Consider the following 27,925-nt stretch of genomic DNA (forward strand, 5'->3'; position numbering starts at 1 on the left):
CCACCTAAGTAAGACTGAAATTCTGATATGGAAACATATCAGAATTTATGTTTCACGTATATTTTCTGTTCAAGAGAGGAGATGGGTATAGGCATGCTGGCAGGAGGAAATAATGACAACAGCAGTGCTTTCTTGCTAACCTGTATCTCCATGGCTTGAAGGTGTATTGATAATTTAATATAAAATACACAGACAGGCTTTGAGATGCACTACTTTCCCATTTGCAGATTGATGTTCAAATAGCTCATCTGGAGGCATATGTCCTTCTGCTTTCTCAGTCTCTCGCCCAATGCACCTTGATTTTAGTTTTTGCAAAGTAACAGCTTCACCATGACTGGTGTGTGATTTTGTTCATTCCTTCCCCAGAATGATAAAGACCCAGGTGCTTACAGCACTCTGAAAGGAAGTGGGACAGAAAGAGGATCAAATCCTCCTGTGATGAAGAATGAATTGAACCTGTGCACTACATTTCCCAGTGGACAATTTTAAGAGCTAGCCAAAGAGTTGCTGTGTGTCTCCAGGCCACAGCTGTGCTGAGGTGTGCAGTACCCAACCCCTGTGTGCATGCAGTGCATAGAACCATGGAATCCCAGAATATGCTGAGTTGGAAGAGACACATCAGGATCATTGAGTCCAGCTCCTGGCCCTGCACAGAAAGCCCCAGGATTCCCACCCTGTGCATCAGAGCATTGTTCAAATTCTCCTTGTACTCTGTCAGCCTTGGGGCTGTGACCATTCCCTGGGGAGTCTATTCCAGTGCCTGACCACCCTCTGGGTAAAGAACTTCTTCCTGATATCCAACCTAAACCTCCCCTGACACAGCTTCATGCTGTTTCCTTGAGTCCTGTCACTGGTCACAGGGAGCAGAGATCAGTACTCGCCCCTTCACTTCCCCTCGTGAGGAAGCTGCAGAACTGTTGTGAGGTGTGCCCTCAGTCTCCTCTTCTCCAGGCTGAACAAGCCAGGTGACCTCAGCTGTTCCTCATATGGTTTCCCCTTCAGACCCTTCCCCATCCTCATGACCTCCTTTGGACAGTCTCTAATAGCTTTAATGTCTTTTTTTATATGAAGCAAAAGCTGTGTCATGATGCACCCACTGTCCTGGCATTTCCAGAGGATGGAGGTGGGTGAATGACTCATTTCTGCACCCTGACTGCACTGGCATGAGAAAGGCATGGAAGAGATAAGCCTGCCAAGATGGAAACCATTCCCACAGAGCTCCCTTGGCACCCTCATGACTTGCTCTGCTCTTCATTCCCAGCTACCAGTACAATGCCTAATTATTTTCATCTGTCCTTCTTCCACACACATAAATCTTCATTTGCCATCAGGGTGGCAGATGAAAAGATCCCATGAACTCCTTTTGGAACATTTCTGATAAATCCTGCTGGCGTGACTGCACAAAAAAGGAAATGTATTCGTGGAAACCTGGGTTTATGAAACTCACTGTCCTGTTTTCTTTCAAGTGTACAGAAGCTGAATGAGTTTCTCCTGAGTGATGAGATTGGAGACGACAGCTGGAGAGGGGGGGACAGCTCTGTACCTTATGAATCCTGCAAGAAGCACACAGGACTTGTAAGTTCTGCTTCATGACACTGAATTTCAAAGCAGAGAGGCCACATAACCCCATACAGGGCCAGTGGCCAAGCTGACAAAGCCCAGAAGCTGTAGCTTCTAGCCTGGCTCTAATATTGACCAGTTTTTCCTCTTTTGTCTTACTCTCTGTGTTTTTATGACATGAAGGGTCCCCATATGCACTTAAGCATTGCTGAAGTGCCAATAGTAAAAAAAAACCAACCTAAACCAATTGTAACACACCAACATATTTAAATATTACTAAAATTCAACATTATTAATTTTTAATAAAAGGCCCAGGTAGATTTCCTGTGGTTATGGGGTTTGTACTGTATATTGCCTGTACAATCCATTTTATGTTGGTCATCCTTAGGGAGGAACAATTCCTGCTCTGGGAAATTCAGAATTAAAGGTGGAAGAAAACAACACGAAACTTTGTGAAATAGGAATTAATTCCAAAATGCTGTTTCTGGAGTACTAAACATAGAGTAAATTTGAGTAAAATTCGAGGACAAAAGAACCCACAACAAAGATGAATTGAGAAAAGGTGTTTTTTTCATTTTGACATTTTTCTAAAGCTATATATTTCAGCAGTTTCAATCTGACTGTACAATTTGAAATGTGACTGAAACTTGAAATGGCGACAAAAAGAAAGGATTAGCACAAAATAAATTTTATTTTAGCTTTCCAACCTGAAACAACACATTTTTTGGCTTTTTGATAACAAAAGAAACAAAAATGAGATTGTTTCAGCCTATATTTTGTTTGTCCTGTCCACCTTTTGCTTAGTCCAACAGAGACAGCCAAGTCCAGATGATGGGGAGAGTGTTTGAGGAGGATGGCAGAGCTGAAATTTGAGATGGTTATGCACAGGAAGCAAAAAATCCCAATATTTTCTGTGCTTCAGTTAAGGGTGTTCAAACATTTAAAAAGTGTGCAAGACATTGGTATGTCTATATTATCACATACTGAAAAACACTGGCTGCTTCTCCTGAGCTGGAATGACGGCAGGAAAGGGAATGGATTGTTTGCTTTACAGGGCACCAAATGCTGTCTTCCCTGGAGGAGTCCAACTTTTCTCCTTCCTTCACTTCTCTCTGTGTAGCACACCAAGGCCATCAACAGGAGGCAGCCTCTGAGGTATCAGCTTGAAAACTACGAGCAGCCAGCAAGGAAGCAGACACGGCCCGTGGAGATCGATGATGTGGCAATTAAGGTGGTTTGAAAATTTCATCTCATTGAAAAATGAGATGAAAATGTTTTCCCTCATGAAAACAGGGAGCAGGTCCTCCTGCAACAGCACCTGATGGTGCCCAATTGCTGCTGTTGTTTCAAATTTTCCATGGCAAGAGCAAGCCCTTAAATAAGTTAGCACTTTAGTCAAATTTACATTGAGAAGAGTGAGCTTCAGACCAGTTTTTGTAGTTATTTTGTGTCTTCTCAGGAAACAAAGAGGCATCATGAGTCTAAAGTCTAAGTCTTTAGTCTCATATTTGACAGAATGAAAGTGTTTGTTAAACAGAACTCAGCTCAAGATCATCCCTTTCTTGCATTACATACATTATGTATTTGTGTATTTATCTTTTCTTGTTGACAATTTTTGTGGGTTTGGCAATCGTTACAAACTTGGCTTGGTTTTCTTCTGTGTGTGTACAACCATACCACACCGTGTCTATTAATCACAGGTATTTATGAATGCATTTTAAATCTAAACTAATCATTCTATTTTTTTCCCCTCCAGTGTTTAAATATCTGTTTTGTGGTAATTGTTTTGCAGGTGACCAATGGATACTTTTCATGGGGAAGTGGTTTAGCTACACTGTCCAACATAAACATTAGAATCCCAACAGGTAGGATGAAAGCACACCTTCAACATGAAATATATAATGTCAGATTGTTATTAATTCCATTTATTCAGTCTGAAATGCACAAAGCTACACACTGAGAATTTTATAAGAAAAAAATTGATGGTAAAAGTGCATGCAAGGTCATGCCCTGTATTGTACATATAGCAATATAATTAGATAAATTATATGGCTTTAACATATCTATGTAATTTATATAGTTCTATAATAGCCCAAACTGAGTCAAGAGTAAGAATAAACATGAAAAAATGGCTGCCAAAAATTAGTTATTATTTTTACAAGAAAATTGAAAAAAAAAAGAAAGAGGGAGGACTCCAGACTCATTCAAACCAAGGGTCCATCTAACTCAGAATATTATTTTTCAGCAACACTCATGTATTATAATTTTCCTGCCATTTATCAACATTATAGTCTCCCAGTTCACAATTATTTTCATTCAGAAAATGCAGTTTTTCTGTCAGTAAGTCCTCAATTATTTTGTCTCTCAATGAATTTCTCTTTGTCAAGCTGAGTTTCTGTAATTCCTTGCATCCTCAATGTCTTTGGCTAGGAAATCCACAGGTTTACAAAATGCTCGTTTGTTTTGGAAGACTTGCATAAAAATGTGAAAAGTAGCAACTAACTTTTTCTATTATTATTAATAACAAAAATAATTTTATTTATTATTTTTGTTGTTAATGCTGTAGAATTCATAACACCATCCGTTGGCATTTCATATCATTGAATAGCCTTATGCTTTATTTTGATCTCCTATCAAGGGCTTTGTTTTAAAATAGAGTATTACTTTAGGTTGCTGTCACATGGTAATTTAGTAATCTCCAAGCCTGTGTGATTTGTTTCCATGTAGCATTGAATGTCACCAGGAAAATATCTTTGCTCCAAGGAGTTTACAGTCTGAGGCCATGGGTTCAGAGGCTGGGTGAGCCAGAATTTGCCTCCTATGGAAGGAATAAGATCCTTGGCTTCCCAGCTGGAGAGAAGCTTAACTGGAAATTTTCCAGTACCTAAACAGGGGCTACAAGAAAGATGGAGAGAGACTCTTTACAAGGGCCTGGAGTGACAGGGCAAGGGGGAATGGCTTCACACTGACAGAGAGCAGGTTTAGATGGGATATGAGGAAAGAAATCTTCGCTGTGAGGGTGGGGAGGCCCTGGCACAGGTTGCCCAAAAAAGCTGTGACTGCCCCTGGATCCCTGGCAGTGTCCAAGGCCAGTTTGGATGGGGCTCTGAGACACCTGGGATAGTGGAAGGTGTCCCTGCCCGTGGCAGGGGAATGGAATGAGGTGATCCATGAGGTCCCTTCCAACACATTCTGTGAGTCTATGAAATGCACTGGCCAGCTCAGTTAGTGAATTCAATCAGTTTATGGGAAGATCTGAGAAGCACCGTTGTCACTGCAGAGTAGGACTGGAGGTAGGAAAGTGTCTCTGTGGGGGGAAGGAGAAGTACAGCAAAGCAGAGAAGAGTTATGGGTCTTCTTTCAGCTCATTTATTAGATTGGCCCAAATTCATTTCAGTTCATTTGTTAGATTGGTCCAAATTTTCATGAAACTTCAGACTGAATAATCACTCCTCAGCATATATCATTTGACCCTAAATAACTTTCACAGAGTAACACAGTCCCATAAAACAAATTTTAATATAGGTAAGAGCAAAAGTCTCATTCTTTTGGAGATTAGTGTGTTATTGCAATCCATTAATGTTTCCACAGATGAATATAGGCAATATTGCCCATTTATGTAGTGGATGCTAAAAAAAAGTAATGAATCAGTTCAAGTGCTCTAGAGCTGAATCTAGCTGGGCCTTGTGAACTGGAGTATAACTGGTTTTTTTTCTCTTTTTAAACTGTGTTCTGTTGTTTTTACTATTATCATAGGTCAGATGACAATGATTGTGGGCCAAGTTGGCTGTGGCAAGTCTTCACTTCTCCTTGCTATATTGGGAGAGATGCAGACCCTGGAGGGAAAAGTTCACTGGAGCAAGTATGTTTATATAGCTATTAATTGCTGTATTCATTTAAGGAGGAGGCTGAGATTTGCTGTGAGAAATGTAAACTTCATCCCTCAGAACTGCATGTTGAGTGATTACCACCATCCAGATCCTCTCTGGAATGCATCACCTGCAAACTCAGGAAAGATTTTTCACTGTTTTGTCATGTTCAGAGCAGGCAGAGCAGGGTGCCCCAGGAAGGGAAGGAGACCAGTCTGGTGATTAATATCTAATATACTGGCCTGCAAATGGCCTGGATAGAAAGCATGGGCTATTCCTTTTATCAAATAGGCTTCAGTACTCACTATAATTGAAGTCAGCATTGTCATGTTGTTCCTGTACCCAGCAGTGAAAGTGTGACAGGCTGGAGCTTCTCCAGCCTAGTGGGATGTGTAGGGTGCCAGCCTAAAGGAAGGGATGTATTTCCCACTCGGAAATGCTGCTGCTGGCAGAAAAAAAAAATGTAATTACATGTGAGCAATGCTTTTCTCCTTCCCTGGTATCTGCACAATCCCCACCTATGGAACAGTGTCACTCTTCACAGTAATACACTCAAAAAGCCTGAGAACACCAAACACCTTAAGAGTAAAGGCTGGTAAAAAGCTGTTTCTAAAAGGAGAACTGCCCATGAGGTCAGGCCTTGGATTCAGGAACCAGTGAACGAGAACTTCCTACAGAAACTAGAGTGGGGCAGCAAGCACTCTTCAAGCCTAGGCAGGACAGAGACAGTGGAAGTGATGCGCTGTAACCCCAAGACTTGTTCTTTGGTTTTAAAGATCAGTTCTCTTTCCTTAAAACTACCAAGCCAAAATCCTCTCAATCAGCTTTTTTGCTGAGAAAAGAGGGAATTTTGTCACAGAGACCAATATTTTGTTGCCCTGTCCCTTGACTAGTAACCTCCTTTGTCATATTTTTCTTACAGCAATGTTGTAAACTGTATTTTTTTTTTGCTTTTCCTGTGATAGTATCCATGGCATTTTTGCTGTCTAGCTTTATTTCATTTTCTGCTATTCTAAACATATGATCTCACTGGAGTAGCAGGTACAGTTGAAGCCAAGGCTAGACTAAATTTAGTTTAATTATATATGAATTTAAGCTCTGAAGGAAGAAGAATATGTGACCTACCACAGTTAATTTCTTTGAGACATGTAATGGAGGTTTTCATACCACAATCAGGCATTGTTTTTCTGAGTAGTTTAAAAAAAATAACAGGAGTAAGTAGAATGTACCTTGAAATGATTCTCATAATTGTTTTGAAAGATGTATTTGAGAAAGACTCAGATATTTCCTAGATAAAGATATGGAACCTTGGAGAGATTAGAAAAATGAGAAGTCTTAGAAACATAATAGGTACAGCTTATGAAATGTTTCACAATTACGAATTGTGAAAAAATAAAAGTTGAAGTTTAGTATTGTTCAAGAGATAGGACCATGCTGTCAGTTGATTAGCAGTCTGTACACCACCAGATCACCAGGCAACTCAGGGTGTAGTGGTTTTGTTTGCTAAACCACAACACAAGGTTTAGCAAACACCTCAGACATTTTTTTCATTGCACACTATAATTGTGATATAGCTGATGCAAACATGGTTATGTTTTGCTGGTAATTTCAGACTACCTGGCAGACAGATGAATACAGAAGGATACTTCAGGTATTTAACTAAGTGGATCCTGTGTTTTGCAAAACCATAATAAAGGTCCTATTTACTCTTTTAAGTCCCTTTCCCTGTGATTCTCCATGCATGACTAACGCAGCTACTGATCCAGGGATGAAATGCAGGCTAAGTGAATTCCTTTACAAATTCAGCTGTAACAACACAGTAACTGTAAGCATGGATAAGACTGCAGCCCCAGTTATACTGGGACAATCCTGCAAGGCATCATTGGGATTCAAATACCCTGTTGCTGTGGAGGCTGACTGCCGTGAGAGCCGTGTGTCCTGCTGCCAGGGTTGTCACTGCTTTGGCATCTCAGGGAAATAAAGCATGGCAGCGTACCTTTCTGTAAAAGATCTTGGCTGGGGCAAATCTTGTGGGCTGGGTCTCAGTTTTTCCCACTTATATGAGACATGCCCCAGAAATGTGACATCCTTAGACATGGAACTGGGTTTTTGTTTTCCTAGTGAGCAATCAGCTTGAGAGGCTTGTTGGACACTGATGCGTGGGGCTGTTGGGGTGCAGTCATTCAGCCAAGCCTGTTTCAGATCTGGGTTATTTATTATTATTTCTTATTAATTTTTTGGAATTATGCAGAGAGGTGTTCCCCTCAGGCACATCAAGCCAAACAGTCAGAACCATCTTCTCAGACTGACAAGCCAAGAGGGGCTAAGTGGAAACCCTTCACTTGCTACACGGTTTTTGTACATTTTAATGGTTTCTGTGCAAACAGCTTGTTGTATACTAAGTGAAAAGCTCAGGAAACACAAGAACTATTAAATAGATCCTCACAAATCACCTATTCTGTCCTCAAGTATCCAGAAGGATGTGACAAAAATTAGGAAAGGCCAGTGCTCCCCTCAGAAGGACTGCCAAGTGCAATGCTCACCCAAAGATTACAACCACAGGAGCTCACAGAAGGCACTGAAGGACATAATGGGCACTGGAGGGATAAATGATCATCCACATAAATCTCAGTTGCCAAAATCAGCAGAACTACCAGTTCTGGTTGCAGGGACAGGCCTAAATTTCTCTCAACTCCTAGATGGAATATGTGTAAATGCTTGGTCCTCATCTTGCCTCAATTTCCAGCCTATATTAGCAGAGGAAATGGCTCATTCTGTGGTTACAAGATTATCTCAGAGATTTTGTACACCTTTATTCTCCTTCCTTTTTACTTTGTAGGGTGAGTGAATCAGGGCCTGATTAGAGATCCTTTAGTCTATTTTAAAACATTATGAGTTACCATAAAAGTGTCTAAACCTGAACAGGGTGTCTTTTTTACTTTTCCTTAAACCCTTGATTTAAATTGATTTTTTGTTTGTTTTTTTCCATCTTATGTATTCAAAATCCTATAAAAATGACTAATTAGTTTGGCCCTTCCTACCATTTCAGACTCGAACTTACCACACCCCATTTTGGGCAATATGTATACTTTATAGTACAGCTAAAAATCAGTATAAATAGCCACATTTCAATAAATAAATGAAGTAGAGGAAATAAATGCTAATCCCCTCAGGCAAATAAAATACCATTTTTAGAAACCTCAGGAGCTTCAATTTCAGCCCACTCCCATGCCCTGCAATCACATCACTCTCTCAGATTCAGCAGGGTAATAAAGTATAAAACCAAATACTTAATCCCCTTGTTTGGGAAGGCCCCAGCTCACGAAAGGTCTTCTCTGTGTTTATTCATGGGATTATTGGTGAATGTGGGTTCTCACAGAAATCTCATTCATAATTTGGGAGAATCAAAGTCTGTTTGTCAAGCTAAACCGGGAATGAAATTTCTAACCAAGGAAAAAGGGTTTAAGAAACCAAGATCCTAAAATTAGTCCTTGCCCATTGAGAAACTCTGTTTGGTTATAATGGCAAGCATGCTAAATCTGGTATGGAATTGCAAAGAGTCTTGCAAGGCTTGTGCCCGGTTTTTGTTAACTTGTAGTTCAGAAGGTGCTCCCAAACTTATACCTGAAAGCATTTTCTCCTTCTCTACCACTGCAGTGCTCTCCTCATAAAAGTTTGGGGGTCTTGAATGGAGCAAATTTAGGGTTTCTTCTTCTTGTTTGCCTTCACCTAATTCCAAGCTCCTTTTCAATCTCTCCTTAGACTCCATCTTTTGATTTCTTGTAACTTTTTTCCATGGTAGAGAAGACCGGAAGCTTCTGCTGAATGAGAGATCACTAAAGTGAGGGGCTCTCTGTTTTGAGCCTCAATGTGTGGCTCTCTGACACTTCTGAGACTTATTCCCCTCTGATGCAGCACCTCCTCTCACAATTGGTGCATGAAGAAAACACAGAGTGTGCATTTTAGGAGGCCTGAATTATCCAAGTCCTCAGAGAGGTGATGTGCAGCACAGAAAACAACATGTCTCAGTTCTGGCATTTTGGGAAGATGCTTAATACATGAGTCTGGCATTACAAGGACTCTGCTTGCTATTAGAATTTTTATGCCCTTTCTAGACTTGGATATCCTGCTACTGAGTGCTGCTGCATTTACTGGTATCCCAGCAGTCAAGCAGTCATTTCTGTCTCAGTATTAGAGAGTTTCATCTGGAGTATTCATAGGCCTGAGAGAAGAGGATTTGTTTGTTCATGGCCGTTTATTTAAAGTCAGGAAAATCATGTCATAGCATGAGTTTTCCACCCTCTTCCAATGCCTGTTTCTATTTACCTGGTATGATCTCTTTTAAGTTTTGCACTTTGCAAAACATGCATCACCACGCCTGGAATGAGCATCACTGCTGGTCCAAAACTGCTTTCCCTGCCATTCCAGGCCCTTGGCACTGCTAATAAATCAATTAACAAATAGAGGGAGCTGCAAAATCATTTATGTCATTGCTGCCATTTGAATGCTCTTCAGAATGCATTTCTTAGGGATATGATCCTTAAGAAGTGGAGGATGACAAGGAAAATCTACATGTTGTAGTGCTGTGTACAGCTTTATGCAACCTTAGTGCTACAAAGAGATTAAAAATCTGTTCTGATCCTACAGTGTAGCTGCAAAGTTTTTCTTTACTCCAGGGGAAATTTGTCATTAGTCACCAACTTCTGCAGGCCATTGGCAGAACTGTCTGGAGAAGCTAACTTACTGCTTGCCAGGCAATATTAATATTTTAATTTCTAAAAGGTTTTATGAGACAATTTTCATTTTTAATACATTTTCTAACAATGTAATTTGCCTGTTTAGCCTCTATGCTTTGTAGATATGAAACTGTCAAATTTAGAAAAGTGTTATGCTTTTGCTTAGACCTTGTTTGTTTTCCCTTCAAGAACAAAAAAAACCCCAAACTTATGTTAAGTTTTTAAAGTATGTCATTAACTCCAGGTTCACTGTATGTAAAACTAGCACAAAATGTTATTCTTTATATTTCCTGCTTACTAAATGTCATTTACCATAACTTACAGTGTAAATGAAACTGAACCTTCTTTTGAAGCATCCAGAAGGTATTACTTCTTTTCTAGTGTATCATAAAACACTCATTAATTTCTTCAGAATCTCCCCAAATCCTCATCTCTGTGCTCTTAAGCCATCTCTGTGTTTCCTTAACATGTTGATAATTGTTTGCTGTGGGATTAATTGATAGATTGTGCAAATCCAGTGGATCCCCCACTTCTCCAGCCAGTGAACCACTACCTCTGTCTTTTCTGAAAGATGCTGAGCTCCCAGCTGATCTCAGTGGGAGTTTAGTGTGCTCCTTGTCATGCAAGACAGGATCTCTAGGTATGAGGCATCATTAGTTGTCTCCTTCAGTGTGTTTTTGAGTTTTCTGCCCAGTACTGGGTTCCCCATGGTGCCTAACCTGGGATGGGCTGGAGCAGGGCACAGAGGGAGCCAGCTCAGCTCCAGCTGAAGCCAAGCACGGACTCCACCCCTGGCTCCAGGTTTAAAAGAAGGACAAGCTCCACTAAAAGCATGTCACAAATGACAGAGAGGTAGTGGCACACAGAGATGTGGCTGGGAGCCACACAATGATTTGCTGCCCCATAATCTTGAGGACATATTTCATACGAGTGCATATGAACAGCTAAAACTCCTGGAAGTTTTGGGATGTTGCTGACAGCTTCTAACCAGCTGTTTCTCCTGCCCTAGCATCCCCTCTCTCAATAGTAAATCCTACATGCTTACAAATGAAGCTAAGCAAATGCTTTGCTGGAAGCAATACCATCAAAGAGACTGAGAAGGAACCTAATTGTGGCCTTCCAGAACCTGTAGGGAGCCAACAAGAAAGATGGAGAGAGACCATTTACAAGGGCCTGGAGTGACAGGACAAGGAGGAATGGCTTCACACTGACAGAGAGCAGGTTTAGATTGGATATTAGAAAAAAATTCTTTATCTTAAGTGTGGTGAGGTCCTGGCACAAGTTGCCCAGAGAAGCTGTGACTGCCCCTGGATCCCTGGCAGTGTCCAAGGCCAGGTTGGATGGGGCTCTGAGCAACCTGGGATAGTGGAAGGTGTCCCTGCCTATGGCAGGGGGATGGAATGAGATGATCTTTAAAGTCCCTTCCAACCCAAACCATTCCATGATTCTATGATAAGTGTTCAGATCCATGAGCCAGTACCAGTTCACACCTCCTTCCTCACATCACCTTGGGCATCTCAGAAAAATGTCTGAAATTGCATGACCTTTTTTGCTGCTGTACCTTGGCAAAACAGCCAGAAGTAAAGAGCATTCATGCCTCTATTGACACATGTCACCAGGCATTTAGACACATCTAAAGTATGTCTAATAAATCCTTGGGAGACTGCAGTGCTTCCTTCCCAATCTGTATTAAACTGCTCTCTATTCCAGTATCATTGAGGATCTAACAGCCTGAAAGGAAAAAAAGTATTCACTGAGAAAAAAGTATTTTATATGTGTGGCCACATAAAATAATCTAAAACTTCAGAAAGCAGCAATTCAAGTGTGCTGAAGCCATTTGAACAGTGCTTTTTCACTCCCTGTTCTGATGTTAGAGAAAATAATGCCAAATAACTTTTCCTGTGAGAATTTGATATTTCTTACTGTTATTTATAATTTGCCTTTGGATTTAAACCGCAGTTACTAGATTGAGGTATGTACCAGGCATTTATAGTAGAATAGAATACAACCTAGAGTGTAGATTTTGCCATCAGGGGAGAGATCGGGTGCTGTTCTAACAAAAACATCAAATTTAAAACTCTTCCCTTCACTTTGTTTTGCTTATGTGTTTCCCTGTATTTTTCTAAATCCACATTCATGAAATTAACTTTAAAAAATCTGATTATCAGACATTTCATAGTGTGAGTGCTTTGATTCTTACTAAAGCTCTGTGTCTGTCTGCAGTAGGAACAGGTACTCCGTGGCTTATGCAGCTCAGAAGCCGTGGCTGCTCAATGCCACTGTGGAGGAGAACATCATCTTTGGCAGCCCCTTTAATAAGCAGAGGTAAATATCCACCTTCTTGCAAAAAACACCTGGCAGCTCCTTTTAAAGAGGGTTTTTTAGCATCTTCTGGAGGAACTTTGTAGATTCTGGTAAATATCAGTCAGTGCATGCTAAAACTGGGGTGGATTTAGCCGACCTGACTTTGTTCACCTCAGAGGAAGGTTTCTGGTTAGTCTTTCAAGGCTGCTCCTCTAACCAGAGCATGTGTCCAAGATGTTTGTGAGAAATCCCACAGTGGCCATGGATCTATGTGGAACACAGCTGAATCCATATGTGTCATTGCCAAGGTGAGATGAATCTCATCTTTGGAGACTACTGACATGTTTTTCTTTTGTTTAATGGAGCCTGAGGCTGCCAGAGGTCTCTGGAAATAGGGATTCTAGGCATGTTTCCACTGAGTTTATGTGCTAATCCTGCTGTGATCAAGTTACTGAAGCAGCCACTTCCCAAAAACAGTATTTATGAAGATGGGGTGCCTCGAGAGAATGGCCTTAATTCTTCCTTTAGAAATACAGGAGAAGGGAGTGTGAAAGCTGAGGTGCACAGCTGGTATTGGGCCTATCGAGCACCTGCTTCTTGCATCCTTCTAAAAGGTCAATTAACAAATGTGGAAAAAGTGACTGGACCTAAAGAAAACAAATTGCTGATGTTTTCAAAGGCAACACTCTATCTGTTTTCAGTTATTAAAAATACACCCTGTTCCTCTCAGTCTGTGCTAAGATGTATGATTCCATTCTGACTTGATAAAAACCTAATCATGACCAAATGCCTCAAAATCCAGAAAAGCACCAAAATTTCAGGGACCAAATTCTTCAGCCACTGCATCCATCAGCCTGTTTCACTAGCTTCAATGGGGAAAAGCTAAATTTCATCATGCAAATAGTCTGATCCCAGCTGCTCATCAGCAGATCACCTGGCACAGACCCAGAAATCTCACCCAAAAAATTTCAAATTTTTGCAAGTGGTTTGCTGTTTCTGGTAAGATCAGAAGAACTTAAGAATCCTTTGTCCTGTAATATCACTCCAAAGAAAATGAAGAGGCACTTAAAGGGGAAAGAATAAAAACTCAATGGAAAAGAGCTTCAAATACTCCAGTCCAACAAAACAACTCCATGACAGGGAAGAATGCACTCAATAATTTACATAATTAAACCTTTAAAAAGCAGTCTTGCCAATAAAGATCTCTAATAAATATGTCATTTTTTTGTTTACAATGCTCCTACAATTTACAATTAGTTCTGAATAATCATTTTGCCCTACTTATTTTTGCAATTATCCAGCCATCCCAGAGCCATAAACACTTTGTGGTGACCTCTAGCTGGAGGTTTTTGTGTTGGTAAAGTCAATGGCTGCATAAATAATTGCAATGACCATGTTGTTTTTCCAGGTACAAGGCTGTTACAGATGCCTGTTCTCTGCAGCCTGATATTGATTTACTGCCATTTGGTGACCAGACAGAAATTGGAGAAAGGGTAAATAATGTGAATGCTTTAATCTCTGCTTGACCTCTGTATTAAGAAGACACTCCCTGATGTCACTCAGACTAGTGACATCACTTCTAGTCTGTATTGGGCTGCCAAACTGGTAAATAATTGTAATTGACCAAGGGTTGCCACAAAAGAAGTTGAAATCTCTTCTGCTTCTTCAGCTATTTCTCAAATGGGATTTCTTGGCCTGAGTCTCCCATATTTTGCTTGCAGAATTTGATGCTGGTATTGGTTACATTTTTTCAATCTAAAAAGCCTACTGTGCTCAGAGCAGCTCTTCATAATTTACACTCACCCATGAACAATAACTTTTATTCTGATATTATATGAGGATTATGCTTGTTTATCAATAGAACTAGCATTTTAATGAAGTTTTTTTTATTTTTATTGGAACTCTATAATTGTAAAAAACCAAAGACATTTCCAAAGGCCTGTCATAATGTTTATTCAAAGATGCCTATTTCTGATCCATTTTACTCATTAGGGGATTAATTTAAGTGGAGGCCAACGACAGAGAATCTGTGTAGCTCGAGCACTCTACCAGAACACCAACATTGTCTTCTTGGTAAGATTTTTCTTTTTCACATGGAGTGTGGGAAGTTAGTAATAAAACTGTAATTCCATATCTTTAGTTTATGTTTAGAAGACCTCTGGGGACTTGTATTCAACTCCAAAACCCAATTATAGAGATAGGAAATAAGCGTCCATCAGAGGCAGCATCAAAACATCCTGGGAGACTGGTGAAGGTGGGAATTGCTGCACAGATTAACACTGGAAGAGTGGAACAGATTGTCTTCTCCTTGCTCTCAGTGGTGACCTACAATCAGCAGAGTCCTACAGAAATCAGCAGGATTTCTGATAAGGAACCATAATGAACAGTATGAGGGCTCAGCACTCTCCTGCAGAGTGCTGTGGAGTTGGACAGACTGTCCCGTATCTATTATTAATTTCAAGGCATATCAGGAATTTCGGGAGGTTCATGAAGGGGCTGTTTGAACCTCTTCAAAATTAAGTAGAGACTTCTTGAAGAAAAAGTGTTTGCATACTGATACCCTTATCTGAATGTTGCCATATTTCCAGCCACACTCACTCAAAGTGAAGACCAAGCATGTCTGCAGTTTAGTTTGGAGGAAATGAGAAGAGTTGCTAACTCTAATGTAATTTTCCTGTGCCAGTTTCACATCAAAATTGGGCCCAAGCTTGTATTTGGATCCTGGCATTTTCAAATTTGGATGGGAAATTTCAGTTCTGGTGATCCTGCACTCTGTCAGTGAGGCACCAGCACTGCACACAGCCAGACACAAAAAATGAAACTGAGTCCATTGTTGTGAACTGAAGAGCAGTAGATTCCAGCTCACTGGAGTGCAGCCCTCTGACTGGGTCCTAGTCACTAGAGAGAGATGAAACATCAGTAAAGACAGATGCTTTTTTTAAATAAATACTATTTTAGGAATAATCCTCGCTGTTGAATCCTGTTCTAGTATTTTTCAATTTGATGTGATTGCAGGATGACCCATTCTCTGCACTGGACATTCACTTGAGTGATCACTTAATGCAGGAAGGGATTTTGAAGTTCCTGCAAGAAGACAAGAGGACTCTTGTTCTGGTCACACATAAATTACAATATCTGCCACATGCTGACTGGGTAAGAGAAGAGGTACCAGGGGAAAAATTGCTAAGGATGAATGTACACTTGAAGTTAACACCATAACATTTAATGGGATTATTACTTTTCCCTGCAACAGAGTCCTTCCTTTATTCCATATGCCATGTGGCTAACTGCCACTTTAACTAACACAGATTTTATAGTGGAAGAACTATTTTATTTTTACATTATTTAAGTAGATTTTGTTTTTGTTAATTGAAAGGCCTGGAGAATTTTGATCAAATTGCAAATATGTCTATCCCTTCTTTTCAATGCTCTTTTACATGTGCAGGAAAGCATGACTTATAGGAGTTTCAGTTCATGAGCTGTGCCAGCAAACTTAAGAAGTTATTAATAAAATATTGAATAAAATGAGGACAGAAATTTGCATAATGGTATTGTCATTAATGATGAGACATGTCTTGTAGGATCCAGGTCAGTGATTATGGTATCTGTGTTGCTGAGTGCTGGGTGCTTTCTCCCCTAGATCATAGCAATGAAGGATGGAATGGTGCTTAGAGAAGGGACACTAAAGGACATCCAAAACAAGGATGTTGAGCTATATGAACACTGGAAAACTCTGATGAATCGCCAAGATCAAGAGTTGGAAAAGGTAAATGGGAGCATTTAGGCAAGCATGAGTTTTCTGCAAAGAAATATTTGTTGTTCAATTAAAAAAAAAAAAAAAAAAACAAAACTGTGTCTGAAGCAAGTTTTAAACTTTAGGGCAAAACCACATGACCTGTAAGAAGTTTTAGGGGCTGGAATAGATTTTCTAGGAAGTGTGTGGTATATCCATCGTGGATGGTTTGTAAGGATGTCTTAGGCAAATAACCCTTGGAAATGTGGTGCACAATTGATCCTTTGGTGGGGCAGGGGTTGGACCCAGAAACTTCCTGTGGTATCTCTTACCCTTTTATTCTGTTATTGCCATGAACATTTAGGATTCTCTAAAGACTATTTTGGAAGTTTTTATTATTCCAGAAGACAGTGAATGAAAAAATGGCAGAAAGAGAGATGGAAAGAAGTGGACAAATCTGAATTTTCTGACATTTAAATTGAAAAATACTGTATTTTTCCATTCTGTGAGTTATATGATCCACATAAAGTCTCTTTGAGGTTACTGCAGGTACTACTACAATTGGTGAACAGCTAAGCTCTCAAATTAATAAATGATCTCGCAAATCAGTAAAACCTATTATTAACTAATTAATATTAATGATAACCTAACTATTTCAGGATATGGAAGCTGACCAGACCACTCTTGAGAGAAAAACCCTTAGAAGGGCCATGTACCCCAGAGAATCCAAGTCACAGCTGGAAGATGAAGATGAAGGTTTGTTTTACAATTTCACTTTAATGAACCCCATATTTCATTGTCTTTCCACTTTTATAGCTGACAGTTCTTAGCAGCAAAGTGAAAATCTATTGATAACACTTGGTAATAAGAGTGGAAAGTCCAACATTTTGATCTGTTTACAGCAGGACTTGTTTAAGGGGTTCTCCTTATTTCCCTGAACATTGTGCAGGGATAAGGGTGTACCAAAACAAGTTAGCTTCTTTGCTAACTCACAATGCCTGGAGTTACCGATGGGTTAGATAGAAGTACAACAACAGAAAGGATTGTAAAGAAAACAAATTGAGGTAGCTGTCAAGAGGAGGGCAACGTTTCCCTTCCTCAAGTGAGGCCTGCAGGCCTGTGAGATATATATTCTTATTATCTGGGGAAAAAAAATAAACTTCATGTTTATACACCTCTGAAATACGTATTTTCCATAGCAGAAGTCTTCCACCATTTCTCTTTCAGTAGAATGTGATCAATTATCATTTTAGTACTCTTGATTGAAGAGTAAGTTTAACTTTTTCATGCAAACAGATGATGAAGAGTCTGGATGGAAAGGTTTGGAGGGTTTTCTAAAATCTTCCAAATTACTCTGCTGACTGTGTAATAAAAGCTGCTGAACAGGTTGGCCTGGCCTCTGCTATAAATAATGAGTAGTGAAGACTTAGTTTATAAAAAATTTATTAATGAAACTGTGACAAGTCAAAGATTGGCGAACTATAGAATTGCTTAAAGAGCACAGGGGAACTCTTATGAAAATTGTCTGAAGTGTTTGCTGCTATTAAATGACAAACTGAATTATGACTTTAAAATTTAAATTCAAAAGGAAAAAAAAATCAACCAAATCTGGTAAAACAAGGTATAATTCTTAGTATTGAATCCAAGCTTACTTGATCAAATGTCTGAGTCACAGAGGAGGAAGAGGAAGATGATGAAGATGATAACATGTCAACTGTCTTGAGGCTCAGGACAAAGATGCCATGGAAAACCTGTTGGAGATATCTAACCTCTGGAGGATTTTTCTTGCTCTTTCTGATGATTTTCTCCAAGCTGTTGAAACACTCAGTTATCGTGGCCATAGATTACTGGCTTGCTACGTGGACATCCATGGACAATGCAAATGAAGCCAGGAATGCTGATGAGGATAAGCTTGCAGAGAAGGTGAGCCAGATCTTGGAGCCTGACAGGGAAAAAAATGAGAGAAAACATGTTCTGAAGTAATTATTTGCTGTTCATCTACAAGTCAGCTGGATTGAAATGACAGGTAGATTATTATACAGGATGGACAAATTCTTAATGTTAAAAGAAGGCAATTCAAATTTTATCAGTCTTTTTTGAACATGCAAAACTGAAACAGAAGCATGTTTGAGGGTAGAAAAATAATTGGCCTTTCAAAGGAAGGAACCTTACACTAAACTTTTCCATCTGGATTTTATAACTGGTCTTCTAAGTCAATGACCCCACTTTCCTAAGTACTGGCTGTTGAGTAGTGTCCTGCCAGAAAAAAAATAATGGAAGTCTTCAATTGTACTGTTTAAGTACAATCTGCTTATAGTTGTAAATTTGACTCATGTACAGTATCTCACTGGAATCCACTTACTAAACTTTCAGAAGACTTGAAATGTGTTATAACCCTGGCAGATCAGTTTAGGATTTGCACTGGGAATTTTATGATGCTTGAACTTAATAAAGTGGAACTTCCCAACATCTCTCAGATGCCTTAATTCTTGAGAGGTTCTACTTGGGTCCCCTAAGTTTCTTGGCTAACAATCCTTTGTATTTGTCCACATAGTCAGTCTTCACAGTTCTAAGAACTACCATTTCAAGGTCTTGAGGGGTAGAATAGAGTGAGGGATCTTAGAACTGCCAGAACTTCTAATTATGTGAACTTGATGAATTGCAGTTCCATCATAGTTCTTTTATATCCCAAAGATGATCTATAATTATGTAATATAAGAGATTAGTATCAGGTACCCTGGGAACTTCCTAGCAGGAAAGAGAAATGGGTATTTATTTCTAGGATTGATGTATTTGTCATTCTATTAGACTTACCATGTAGCTGTCTTCAGCATCCTCTCTGGAGCCGGGATTGTCCTTTGCCTTATCACATCCCTGACTGTGGAGTGGATGGGCCTCACAGCAGCCAAGAACCTGCACCACAATCTCCTCAACAAGATCATCCTCGGGCCAATCAGGTGCAGCAAAAATGATGCCCCTGCAAAGCTACATGGTCAAAACCTGTCCTCTTGTAACTGCAAGGGTACTCCTATGAAAAGATCTTGTATTTGACCTGTTTTCTTCAAGGTCTCAAAAACTGAAAATAGTTAGTGAGGTAACTGGGGGGTGGGGGGGTCGGGGGGAACATTCCGTGAGAGAACATGTGAAATTTTGCCCCTGTTTATTATCTGGCTGAAACGTGTCAGAAAGCTGGCACCCCTTCAGGGCTGGGGCATCAAGGGTAGCTCTGAGGGCAGTTCAGGCTCCAGGGCACCCAGCTCCATCTCTGAGCCATGGCCATGGTGTCAAATCATGTGGACACCAAGGCTTCTTCTATGAACAATAGCCAGGGTCTCAAAGGCAGCAGGATGGCCAAAAGGGTGCCTGGATAACAAATAAAGTTATTACAGTGAAACATTTGGGGTTGGTGCCCCTTAGAAGGAGGCTGAGCAGCAGCCAGGAACAGGCTGTGATCTTTGGAAGGGATCTTAAATCCTGATGGAGCAGGAAAGAAAGATCAGGACACAAGACAGAAGGTTTTTGGAAGAGGAGACAAAAGTTTTTTTCAGGGGAAAATGCCAAAAGAAGCATTTAGACGGTCAGGATGCAGATAAGATGATCTGGTATGTTACTCATATTTACTGCTTAGTTTAGGACAATGGCTGTACATAGCTCTGTGGTCTGTCTGACTGGACTTTTAATCCAAAACTAGAATTCCTTTACAGGTAACTTTTTGGTTTTAATTTGTCCAACAGGTTCTTTGATATGACTCCGCTGGGGCTGATTCTAAATCGCTTCTCTGCTGATACAAATATCATTGATCAGGTAGATGTATCAATAGATTCTGTTTTATCATCCTGGCTTTGCAAATTTTCATGTAGATACTGAATAAGATGATGTACTAAAATATTCAGTAGGGAAAGGTATAGCAAAACCACGCCCTGGGAATGATAAGAGGGACACTCAAAGTAAAAAGTACATACACTTGTAGTAATGAGGACTGGTAACCATTAAAATAAACATAATGGGAGGTGGTGGCTCTTAATTTCTTCATATGCAGACTGGTGGCTTCTGGTGGAAGATCTGGATTAAGAAAACATCAGATTTTGGGCTCAAAACAGGAAACAAAGTAGAATATAACAACTTCGAATATGTGGGAGTGGATGTGATAAATAAATGTTCCACCCTGGCTGCAGCACATGTGGATTTAGAGCATTCAGGGAGAGGAAGGGCTGCTTTCACTATGGCTGTGCGTTAAAATTTTTGGATGAACAATAATCCTGAATGTAAGGTTGGTGGGAACATGGAATAAAAATTATGAGACTCTGAGTCAGAGCATTCTATTTCTCTAAATGTCTGGGATATCAAGAACAATTCTCTCTTCCTTGCCTGATATATAAATGAGGTGGAAATGGCTCCTATTTCCCCATGATCTTTGAAACTCTGACCTTTAGAAAGCAAAAACCTACTGACTAATTTTTTAACCTCTGTACCTTTGCCTATGAGACCCACAGAAACAGAAAGACTCCTGATATTTAGGAGAATATCATTGAGTGCATAGTGGTATCATTCCACTTTTCCTATAGGAAAAGGCTTTTAGTGGTACTTACAGGGATTTTTGCATCATGGATGTTTTTCATTTCCCACTAGCACATCCCTCCCACGCTGGAGTCTCTGACCAGATCCACCTTGCTCTGCCTGTCAGCCATTGGGATGATCTCCTATGCCACTCCATGGTTCCTTGTGGCCCTTGTGCCCCTGGGCATAGCATTTTATTTTATCCAGAAATACTTCAGGGTTGCTTCCAAGTACGTATTAAAGAACCTTCCTGAAAGTTTCCTCCATGAAATATTGTACATATGAACTGTGGCGGGACAGTGAGGTTGTAGGAGCCAAAAAAGGGGGAAATGTCCATGGCATCCTGCTTTTGATGCTGAGGCACGAGTTTGAGACATGCACCGGAGAATATTTTCAACTGACCTGGCTATAAATGGGGTATTTGAGGAAGTAACACCAATTGAATCAATTTTTTTGTCTCTAGAGTCAGATGAGCATGAAGTTTATTAATCAACTGAGCTTGCATCTGGTCCAAACTCCTCTTTGACATTTGAGGGTTAGTAGAGAATGGAAAATAACTCCCTGGATTAACATCAACAATAGCTTTTCCTTCATATTGGGGAAAAAAGCTCCACAGAAAGTCATTTCCACTGTACAATGTTTCATATTCAGGGTGGTTTGGCTGGGTGTAAAGAGTACAGTTTTTCAGCAAAAAGCAAGTCATGCTTCTAGTGCTAAATTCATTCTATAATTTCATAAAACATCTTCAGCAAGCCATTTAAAGTTTTTTCTTACATTCAATCCATTAATCTTTTGTTATCAGCCAGAATCTTCCAAGAAGATTTATTTATAAGAAAACTCTGTAATCACAATTCATAAACCAGAAATGTTTAATTGTGAAATAATTTGCTTAACTTCACTGAGATTTTTCAGAAACCTTGTTCTTGCCCCACCAAGCCTCCAAACTGAAGCTGTACGTGGCAGCACACCAGATCTCAAGGTGGCTGATGAATCAGTAGACATGGTTTTCACTCTCAAATTAATCTGTTAAATTAAACTCTTTTAAATCACTTGAGAGGCATTCAGACTTGACTTGTGTTCTTTTGATGCACAATAGAAATTAAAACATCCAATTTATTTCTATAAAAATTAGTCTTGGGGAATGTAGGATGAAGGAATAGCTTCAGCAAGTATTTGTAACTCACTTGCATGCAGTCCTCTGCAGGCATATAAGCCTCACTAATTTTTAGAAATGCAAATATTTACAGTATTTCTTGCAGCACTTTGACTCTTTGTTGTATTTTCCATTACATCTTTCGAAAACTTCTGTGTATTTTCCATCATACATTTGAGAGATATTTATCATCAAAACATCAGCAGCAAATTCAGTTCTGTGTGCTGCAACATCCAGCATCATTGAGCAGTTGTTTCCCCTGGCCTATTTAATACAGTGTGCAAAATTAGTAGGATTTTGATAATAAGTTTTAATCTCTCATGATCTGGACTCTCTTCTGTTTGTACAACTGGCTGCTATGCCAATGGCAGAGTGTTACAGAAAGATGTATTTTTTTCCTGTGGCTTGGAAAACGTTCCTGCTTCAAAAGACTGGAACTTTTTGGACTTAAATATTGTTGCTCCATGCAGGTCTTGGAAGTGCCATTGCTGAGTAATTAGGGAAATTTATCATTCATATTATTTCTCTGTCAGTGCTGTCTCTGCTACAACCAATGTTAACAGCACAAAGAGAAGATCTGCTATTGTCTGTTTTATTTTATTTTCAGTTGTGGTACTTCCAGATATGGAGAATGAGGCCAGGTTTATCTGGAAATACAGCTCCTTTTTTAGGCCAGATGTTATCATAAAATATATAAACTTCCTGATACACATACCCTAGCTATTATATACCTGACCTAAGAGCCACAAATAGCACTCTGGAAAGTTTAAAATCAATGGTTCTGAATTTAAGTTAATTTTATTAATATATCAGAATCTGTGAGAATAAAAGGTAATTAGGATCTGTCTTAAATGGACAGCAGGTTTTTATCCAGGAGACACATGATAATGTCATTAACCCTGGGGAGACAATAGAAGCTTAAAGTGACCAAAAGTAGATGGAGAGGGCAGCTGAGAGATGATTCAAAGGCTCCTGTGGTGAAAAAGGAATGTGATATTCTCCTGCCAGTGTCTTTCTGTACTATAGAAATACTATTTTGTGTGATCCTGAAAAGAGTATGTGCAATACACGGAATGTCTATTGTTGTCTGCTGTGCAGCAAAATTTCTACAGACAATGTTTACATTGTAATGGTTGTCTGCTGTTTTTTATGCTCCCAGGGACCTCCAGGAACTTGATGACAGCACCCAGCTCCCTTTGCTCTGTCACTTCTCTGAGACAGCTGAAGGCCTTACCACCATCAGAGCATTCAGGTAAAATTTGTAAAACAAATTATTAGAGGGAGGCTTGGGGGTCAGGCTGGCCTGTGCAGCTTCCTTGGAGCATGTCTGAGGGCAAACTGTTGAATTTGATGAACTTCATTAAGCTATCTCAAAAAAAGAGAATAGATTTTTTTCCTGTTGCTTTGCCATGCCTCCTAAACATTTTGCATATTTTCAGTAACACACACATATTGGTGTTCCACTGAATTAAAGATGATTATGTTTTTAAGATATGATATTTAAACTTTTAATGAGTCTATTTTAACCATGCCATTAACGTGGACAGCAGGGAGCTCTGTTTTCCAAGCAGGCAGAGGCACTGCCCCTTCAAACCTGCTGCTATGTCCAAGTGCCCCTGAATCAGCTCTGTGTTTAACCCACTTCCCAAGCAGGGAGACATCATTATGGCACTCTCCAGCTGAAAGGCAGTGTGCAACGTGAGGCACTTTCCAAGAAAATTGCAGCAGAACAGAACTTGATCTTAATATTGTAAAACCTCCCTTTGTTAATCAAAACTGAAAAATACATCCCCTAAGATCCAGAGAGTTTTGCCAGCTTTCCATGCATATATTTTCTCTCTACTACATGAAATATTGGCCAAACTGTCCTCCTGTGTTCACTCCATTATGGTTATCATGACTCTGTCAAAGTGCCAGCTTGAGTTTTTTCCCCCAGTAACTGCACCTTGCACCCATTCTGCACTATGCAGAATTCCAAACCAGAGCAGATCCCACTGCAATGCCATTTCCACACCTGTTTGATCAGCTTAAGGCTGTTTCCTCAAGTCAAGCTACACTTTAGGACCTCAACCAGTAAAGCCTGTGGAACGACAAGCAAAAACATTGTTGTGTTGAAGAGATGTGAGCCAGTGGTCAACAGGAAATGCTTTAACAAGCTTTATCAACAGAATGATGTTGAATGAAACAGGAAGTCATCATTAGGGCCTGATGCTGATGTACAGAGTACCTCCTGAGAGGTTCAGAGTGGCCTTTCTCACCTTGTCTCCTGAGGAAGACAAAGGAACTTAGCACTTCCTCAGTGCTTTTTTGCCTCACAAAAAGGCAACGTGGGCTTGGATGGCAGAGAGCAAAAGGCAGCCTGAGGGCACCCCAACAGTTGAGTTTTTCAGGATCTCTGGTGCTAATCGAAGCTATTTCATTTTCCTGCCTGTGCTCCACTGCCCACCAAACATGAAGACTCCTGCATTTTTTGTCTGCAAACTCATATTTACTGATAGTCCTGTTAGTCATTCTCTGCAGTTTGGGTTCAGTATGTTCCAGGATAAAACTGAGCAGCTCCTCACATAACTTACCACAAAGCAGTACAGTTGGATCAGAGAGCAATCTCAGTGACCTTTGCTGTTCATCATCTGACAGGATAAAAGTCTGAAAGTGCCCAGAAGATGAGCTGAACATGGATGAAAACACAGATTGAGCATGTCAGATTTTCCATTAAGAGAGCAGTGGTTTTGTTGCCAGGAAGGCAGATGAGCAGAGTAGTCAGTGTATCCTTGCTCCTCCCCACATCATTACTGTTACCAGTTGTTCTGGGGAGGTTGTTTGTCATGTTTACAAGCTGTGCAGAGGGAAATAGAATGTCAGTGGGAAATAGCAGGGAATACAAAGGAAGTTTCTGGAAGAACATGTGTTACAGGTGCTTCACAGCAGGGCCCTGAGACTTTGAAATGGAAGATAAAACAGACACTGAGCGGCTGACTGAAGTTCAGCTGGTTTATTCAAGTGAGGGTATTCAGCAGACAATAGAATATGGAACAACAACATGGTTTCCATCTGACTGTACAAGGCTCCATGAATTTATACACTGGTACCAATAGAGATTTCCCTTCCCCTCCCAGTGTGTACTTTGGCTCTTCAGTGCTCTGGCATCCTTGCACTGGTTTTTAAATCTGATGGCATTGTGTGGGGGAGAGAGGAACAAGTGACAGTGGAGGTAAAACCACTCATTTTTGTAATTTAGAGGTGATCCATAGCTCTCCCTGAATGTAGTTTCTGAGTTGCAAAGTGTGACTGGCTGAGAAAACAGCTGAGCTGAGTAGCTGAAAGGTTTGATTTACAGATCACTACATCCACATTACCTGAAACTTTAGGGATGTTGAAACCTTCAACCCTGTTGAAGAGCCCTAAGGCTGGCCAGGTAACTTCTGAAATCAGGTTTAAGCTGACAGGGGAGCCCTGTAGTTCTGCTAGCGGCTTATGAGGAGGAGCTGAGGGGCCACAGCAGCGCTCACCTGTGGGAGGGAGGAGTGGACTGCAATGCAACCCTATAAAAAGTGGATCAGCTCTGGGAAACAAAACATTTCCCAGCACCCTGGCATTGCAATCTCTTTGAGGGGACAGCCTCTGGTCCAAACCCTTGTCCAACAGAATTGCTTGTCAAACAAATTCCTCCCTACTCCATATGTTGCTCTGGCTATGGGGAGCTGTGGCAGCAGATACGCATCCTCAGGGAAGAGCTTTTAACCCAAACTTCGGCAAAAACAGAAGGGCAAAAGGTTTTGGGCTGGGGGGAGGGGAGGCAGAGCAGAGTTAATGCTTCACCCTTTTGTGTATGAGTGTGTAATGTGTTGTAATGTAACAACTTTGGTCTCGGCAGGCACGAAGCCAGATTTAAACAACGTATGCTGGAGCTGACAGACACGAACAACATTGCCTACTTATTTCTGTCAGCTGCCAACAGATGGCTGGAGGTCAGGACGGTACGTTCAGTTTTGTCCCAGCCATGGTTTTGAAACCTTGGAAGCAAACAGAGACTTTGCCTGATGCAGAGAAGATAATAACGAGTATTAATCTCGCAAGGAGATTATACACACAGTTCCTTAAAATAGATCAGGATTGTTATGTTAAACCCAGAGGGTTTTTTCAGCTTTCTTGGCCAGGAGTAAGAAAATACAAGTCTGCCTCATCTGCTGCTGCTGTGCTGTCTAGCGTCTGAAGAGAGTGCAAGAACAAACATTTACATAACTTCAAACAAGGCTTTCTCTACTACTGTGCAGCATCCACAGACCTGCCACAGCAGGAACTGCTTTCAAGGCAGAATGTGGCTTTTCAGTGGTTTTGTGAACTGTGCCATCCTTCTGCCAGTGCTGTTTTAGGCACACTGATCTCCCAGGTTTGAACTATCTCTCCAGCAGCAGGTTTCATCCCACGGCTGTAAGCTAAACCCTTGCAAGGCCATGTTGTTTGTGGTTTTATCGTTTGATACCACAGAAGATAGCAGAACTAGATTCCAGAAAGAAAATGACAGCAGGGCACAATGCAGCCACTGACAGTGACACAGGCTCCTGGTTTTTGGGGGAGCTCTCTATGAGGGACTTTCCTGATCTGTGAGGCAAGAAGAGGCAAGCAAAGTAACTGTGATTCCCTTATTTATCTGAAACAGAAAGAGCAGTGAATAAACAGAGCAGTGGCCTGATTCTGCTAGACACAAATAGCAACAGGCATGATTAATCCTCACATCAAAGACTATATATTCACCTTCTTTTCCTGTTGGAGCAACAAAGTTACTCTCCATTTCTCATGATGGCAAGGCTTTCCCTTCAGCTCGAAGCTTTCAGCTTCTTACAGCATCCAAGATCAGCTGAAATTGCTTCCAAATCTAAGACAGATAAATAACAGAGCAACAGCCAATCCTGGAACACGCCTGCTAATGTCTCACAGTCTTAGACTTGCTTCCATGCAGAATGAATTTGGTCCAAGAATATGCCTCACCTCATCAGAGCATTAGAAATAATGTGGTCTTGCCAAGGAATAGTTCAGTTAGCTCTGCCTAATGGCACAGTGGTACTAAGAGCACCAAAAAGTTTGTGGGATTTAATAGCAGCTGTTAAGTCCTGTCCAAGCTGCTGATGGAGGTTCAAGACCATTGTGCTTGTAATTCTCCATAGGTGTGAGTCACAGAATCCCAGAATCACGGAGTGGTTTGAGTTGGGAGGGACCTTGAAGCCCATCCAGTTCCAACCCCTGCCAGGGGCAGGGACACCTTCCACTCTCCCAGGTTACCCAGAGCCCCATCCAGCCTGGCCTTGGACACTGCCAGGGATGAGGCAGCCACAGCATTTCCGGGAAATCTGTGCCAGGGCCTCACCATCCTCAGAGGGAACAATTCCTTCCTTGTATCCAATCTAACTCCTCCCTCTGTCAGTTTGAATCCATTCTCCCCTAAAATTTGAGTCTGTATTCTGCTCATCAACACATTTTATAGACAGATGAACTAGGCAGCCCTCATTTCAAATCTCAGAAGGAAAGATTCCTGACAGGGCATCATCAAACAGGAGGAGAAAAATGAATGGAAAATTTGATCCAAAGTAAATGTAATGTAGGCAGCAGATACCAACTATATTCCATTAATGAGCACCTTGACTCCATGAGATGACATGTTGCATAACTTCAAACCTGAGATAGGCATCAAGAAAATGGGTTCCAGCTCCTGCAAAGCTTCTGCCAATAAAACATGTGCATGACCTGTATAAATTCTAGCAAAAGCCTTCATGGACTTTGTGAAGTCAATGATACTTCCTTTTTTTGAGGAGGCAAACCCATATTTCAGAAGACCTGAAGGAGAGTGAAGAGACTGGAGTTGATTTGTTTTAGTGCTGGGAATTAGGGGTGTCACTGTTATATCCTTCTCATGATTATTTTAAAATATGTTTATTAGATTTTTTGATCCCTGCTCTTTTTGGGGTGGCCACCATGGGATGCCCTAGCCCAAATGGATTTGCAGCAATTACTGGCC

The 27,925-nt window shown here is 40.6% G+C and overlaps 1 protein-coding gene across 5 annotated transcripts in view; it reads left to right on the forward strand.

The window, feature by feature from the left end:
• The window catches only part of ABCC9 (ATP binding cassette subfamily C member 9), a 71,285-nt gene that overhangs the window by 31,614 nt on the left and 11,746 nt on the right, over window positions 1-27,925 (forward strand). For 2 of the 5 annotated variants that reach the window (XM_032106619.1, XM_032106618.1), the window contains exons 16-32: window positions 1,467-1,575; window positions 2,681-2,791; window positions 3,353-3,425; window positions 5,317-5,422; window positions 10,490-10,528; window positions 12,389-12,490; window positions 13,878-13,962; window positions 14,462-14,542; window positions 15,485-15,622; window positions 16,110-16,235; window positions 16,862-16,958; window positions 17,878-18,125; window positions 19,011-19,159; window positions 19,937-20,006; window positions 20,832-20,989; window positions 23,072-23,164; window positions 25,787-25,889. In XM_032106619.1, the coding sequence (XP_031962510.1) occupies window positions 1,467-1,575; window positions 2,681-2,791; window positions 3,353-3,425; window positions 5,317-5,422; window positions 10,490-10,528; window positions 12,389-12,490; window positions 13,878-13,962; window positions 14,462-14,542; window positions 15,485-15,622; window positions 16,110-16,235; window positions 16,862-16,958; window positions 17,878-18,125; window positions 19,011-19,159; window positions 19,937-20,006; window positions 20,832-20,989; window positions 23,072-23,164; window positions 25,787-25,889 (1,888 nt within the window). Of the gene's footprint in view, window positions 1-1,466; window positions 1,576-2,680; window positions 2,792-3,352; window positions 3,426-5,316; window positions 5,423-7,041; window positions 7,081-10,489; window positions 10,529-12,388; window positions 12,491-13,877; window positions 13,963-14,461; window positions 14,543-15,484; window positions 15,623-16,109; window positions 16,236-16,861; window positions 16,959-17,877; window positions 18,126-19,010; window positions 19,160-19,936; window positions 20,007-20,831; window positions 20,990-23,071; window positions 23,165-25,786; window positions 25,890-27,925 lie in introns of all 5 variants that reach the window. The other 3 variants (XM_032106621.1, XM_032106620.1, XM_032106617.1) reach the window with 2 other exon arrangements.

This window comes from Corvus moneduloides, chromosome 4 (assembly GCF_009650955.1).
Source record: "Corvus moneduloides isolate bCorMon1 chromosome 4, bCorMon1.pri, whole genome shotgun sequence".
In the NCBI taxonomy this organism is placed as follows: Eukaryota; Metazoa; Chordata; class Aves; order Passeriformes; family Corvidae; genus Corvus; species Corvus moneduloides.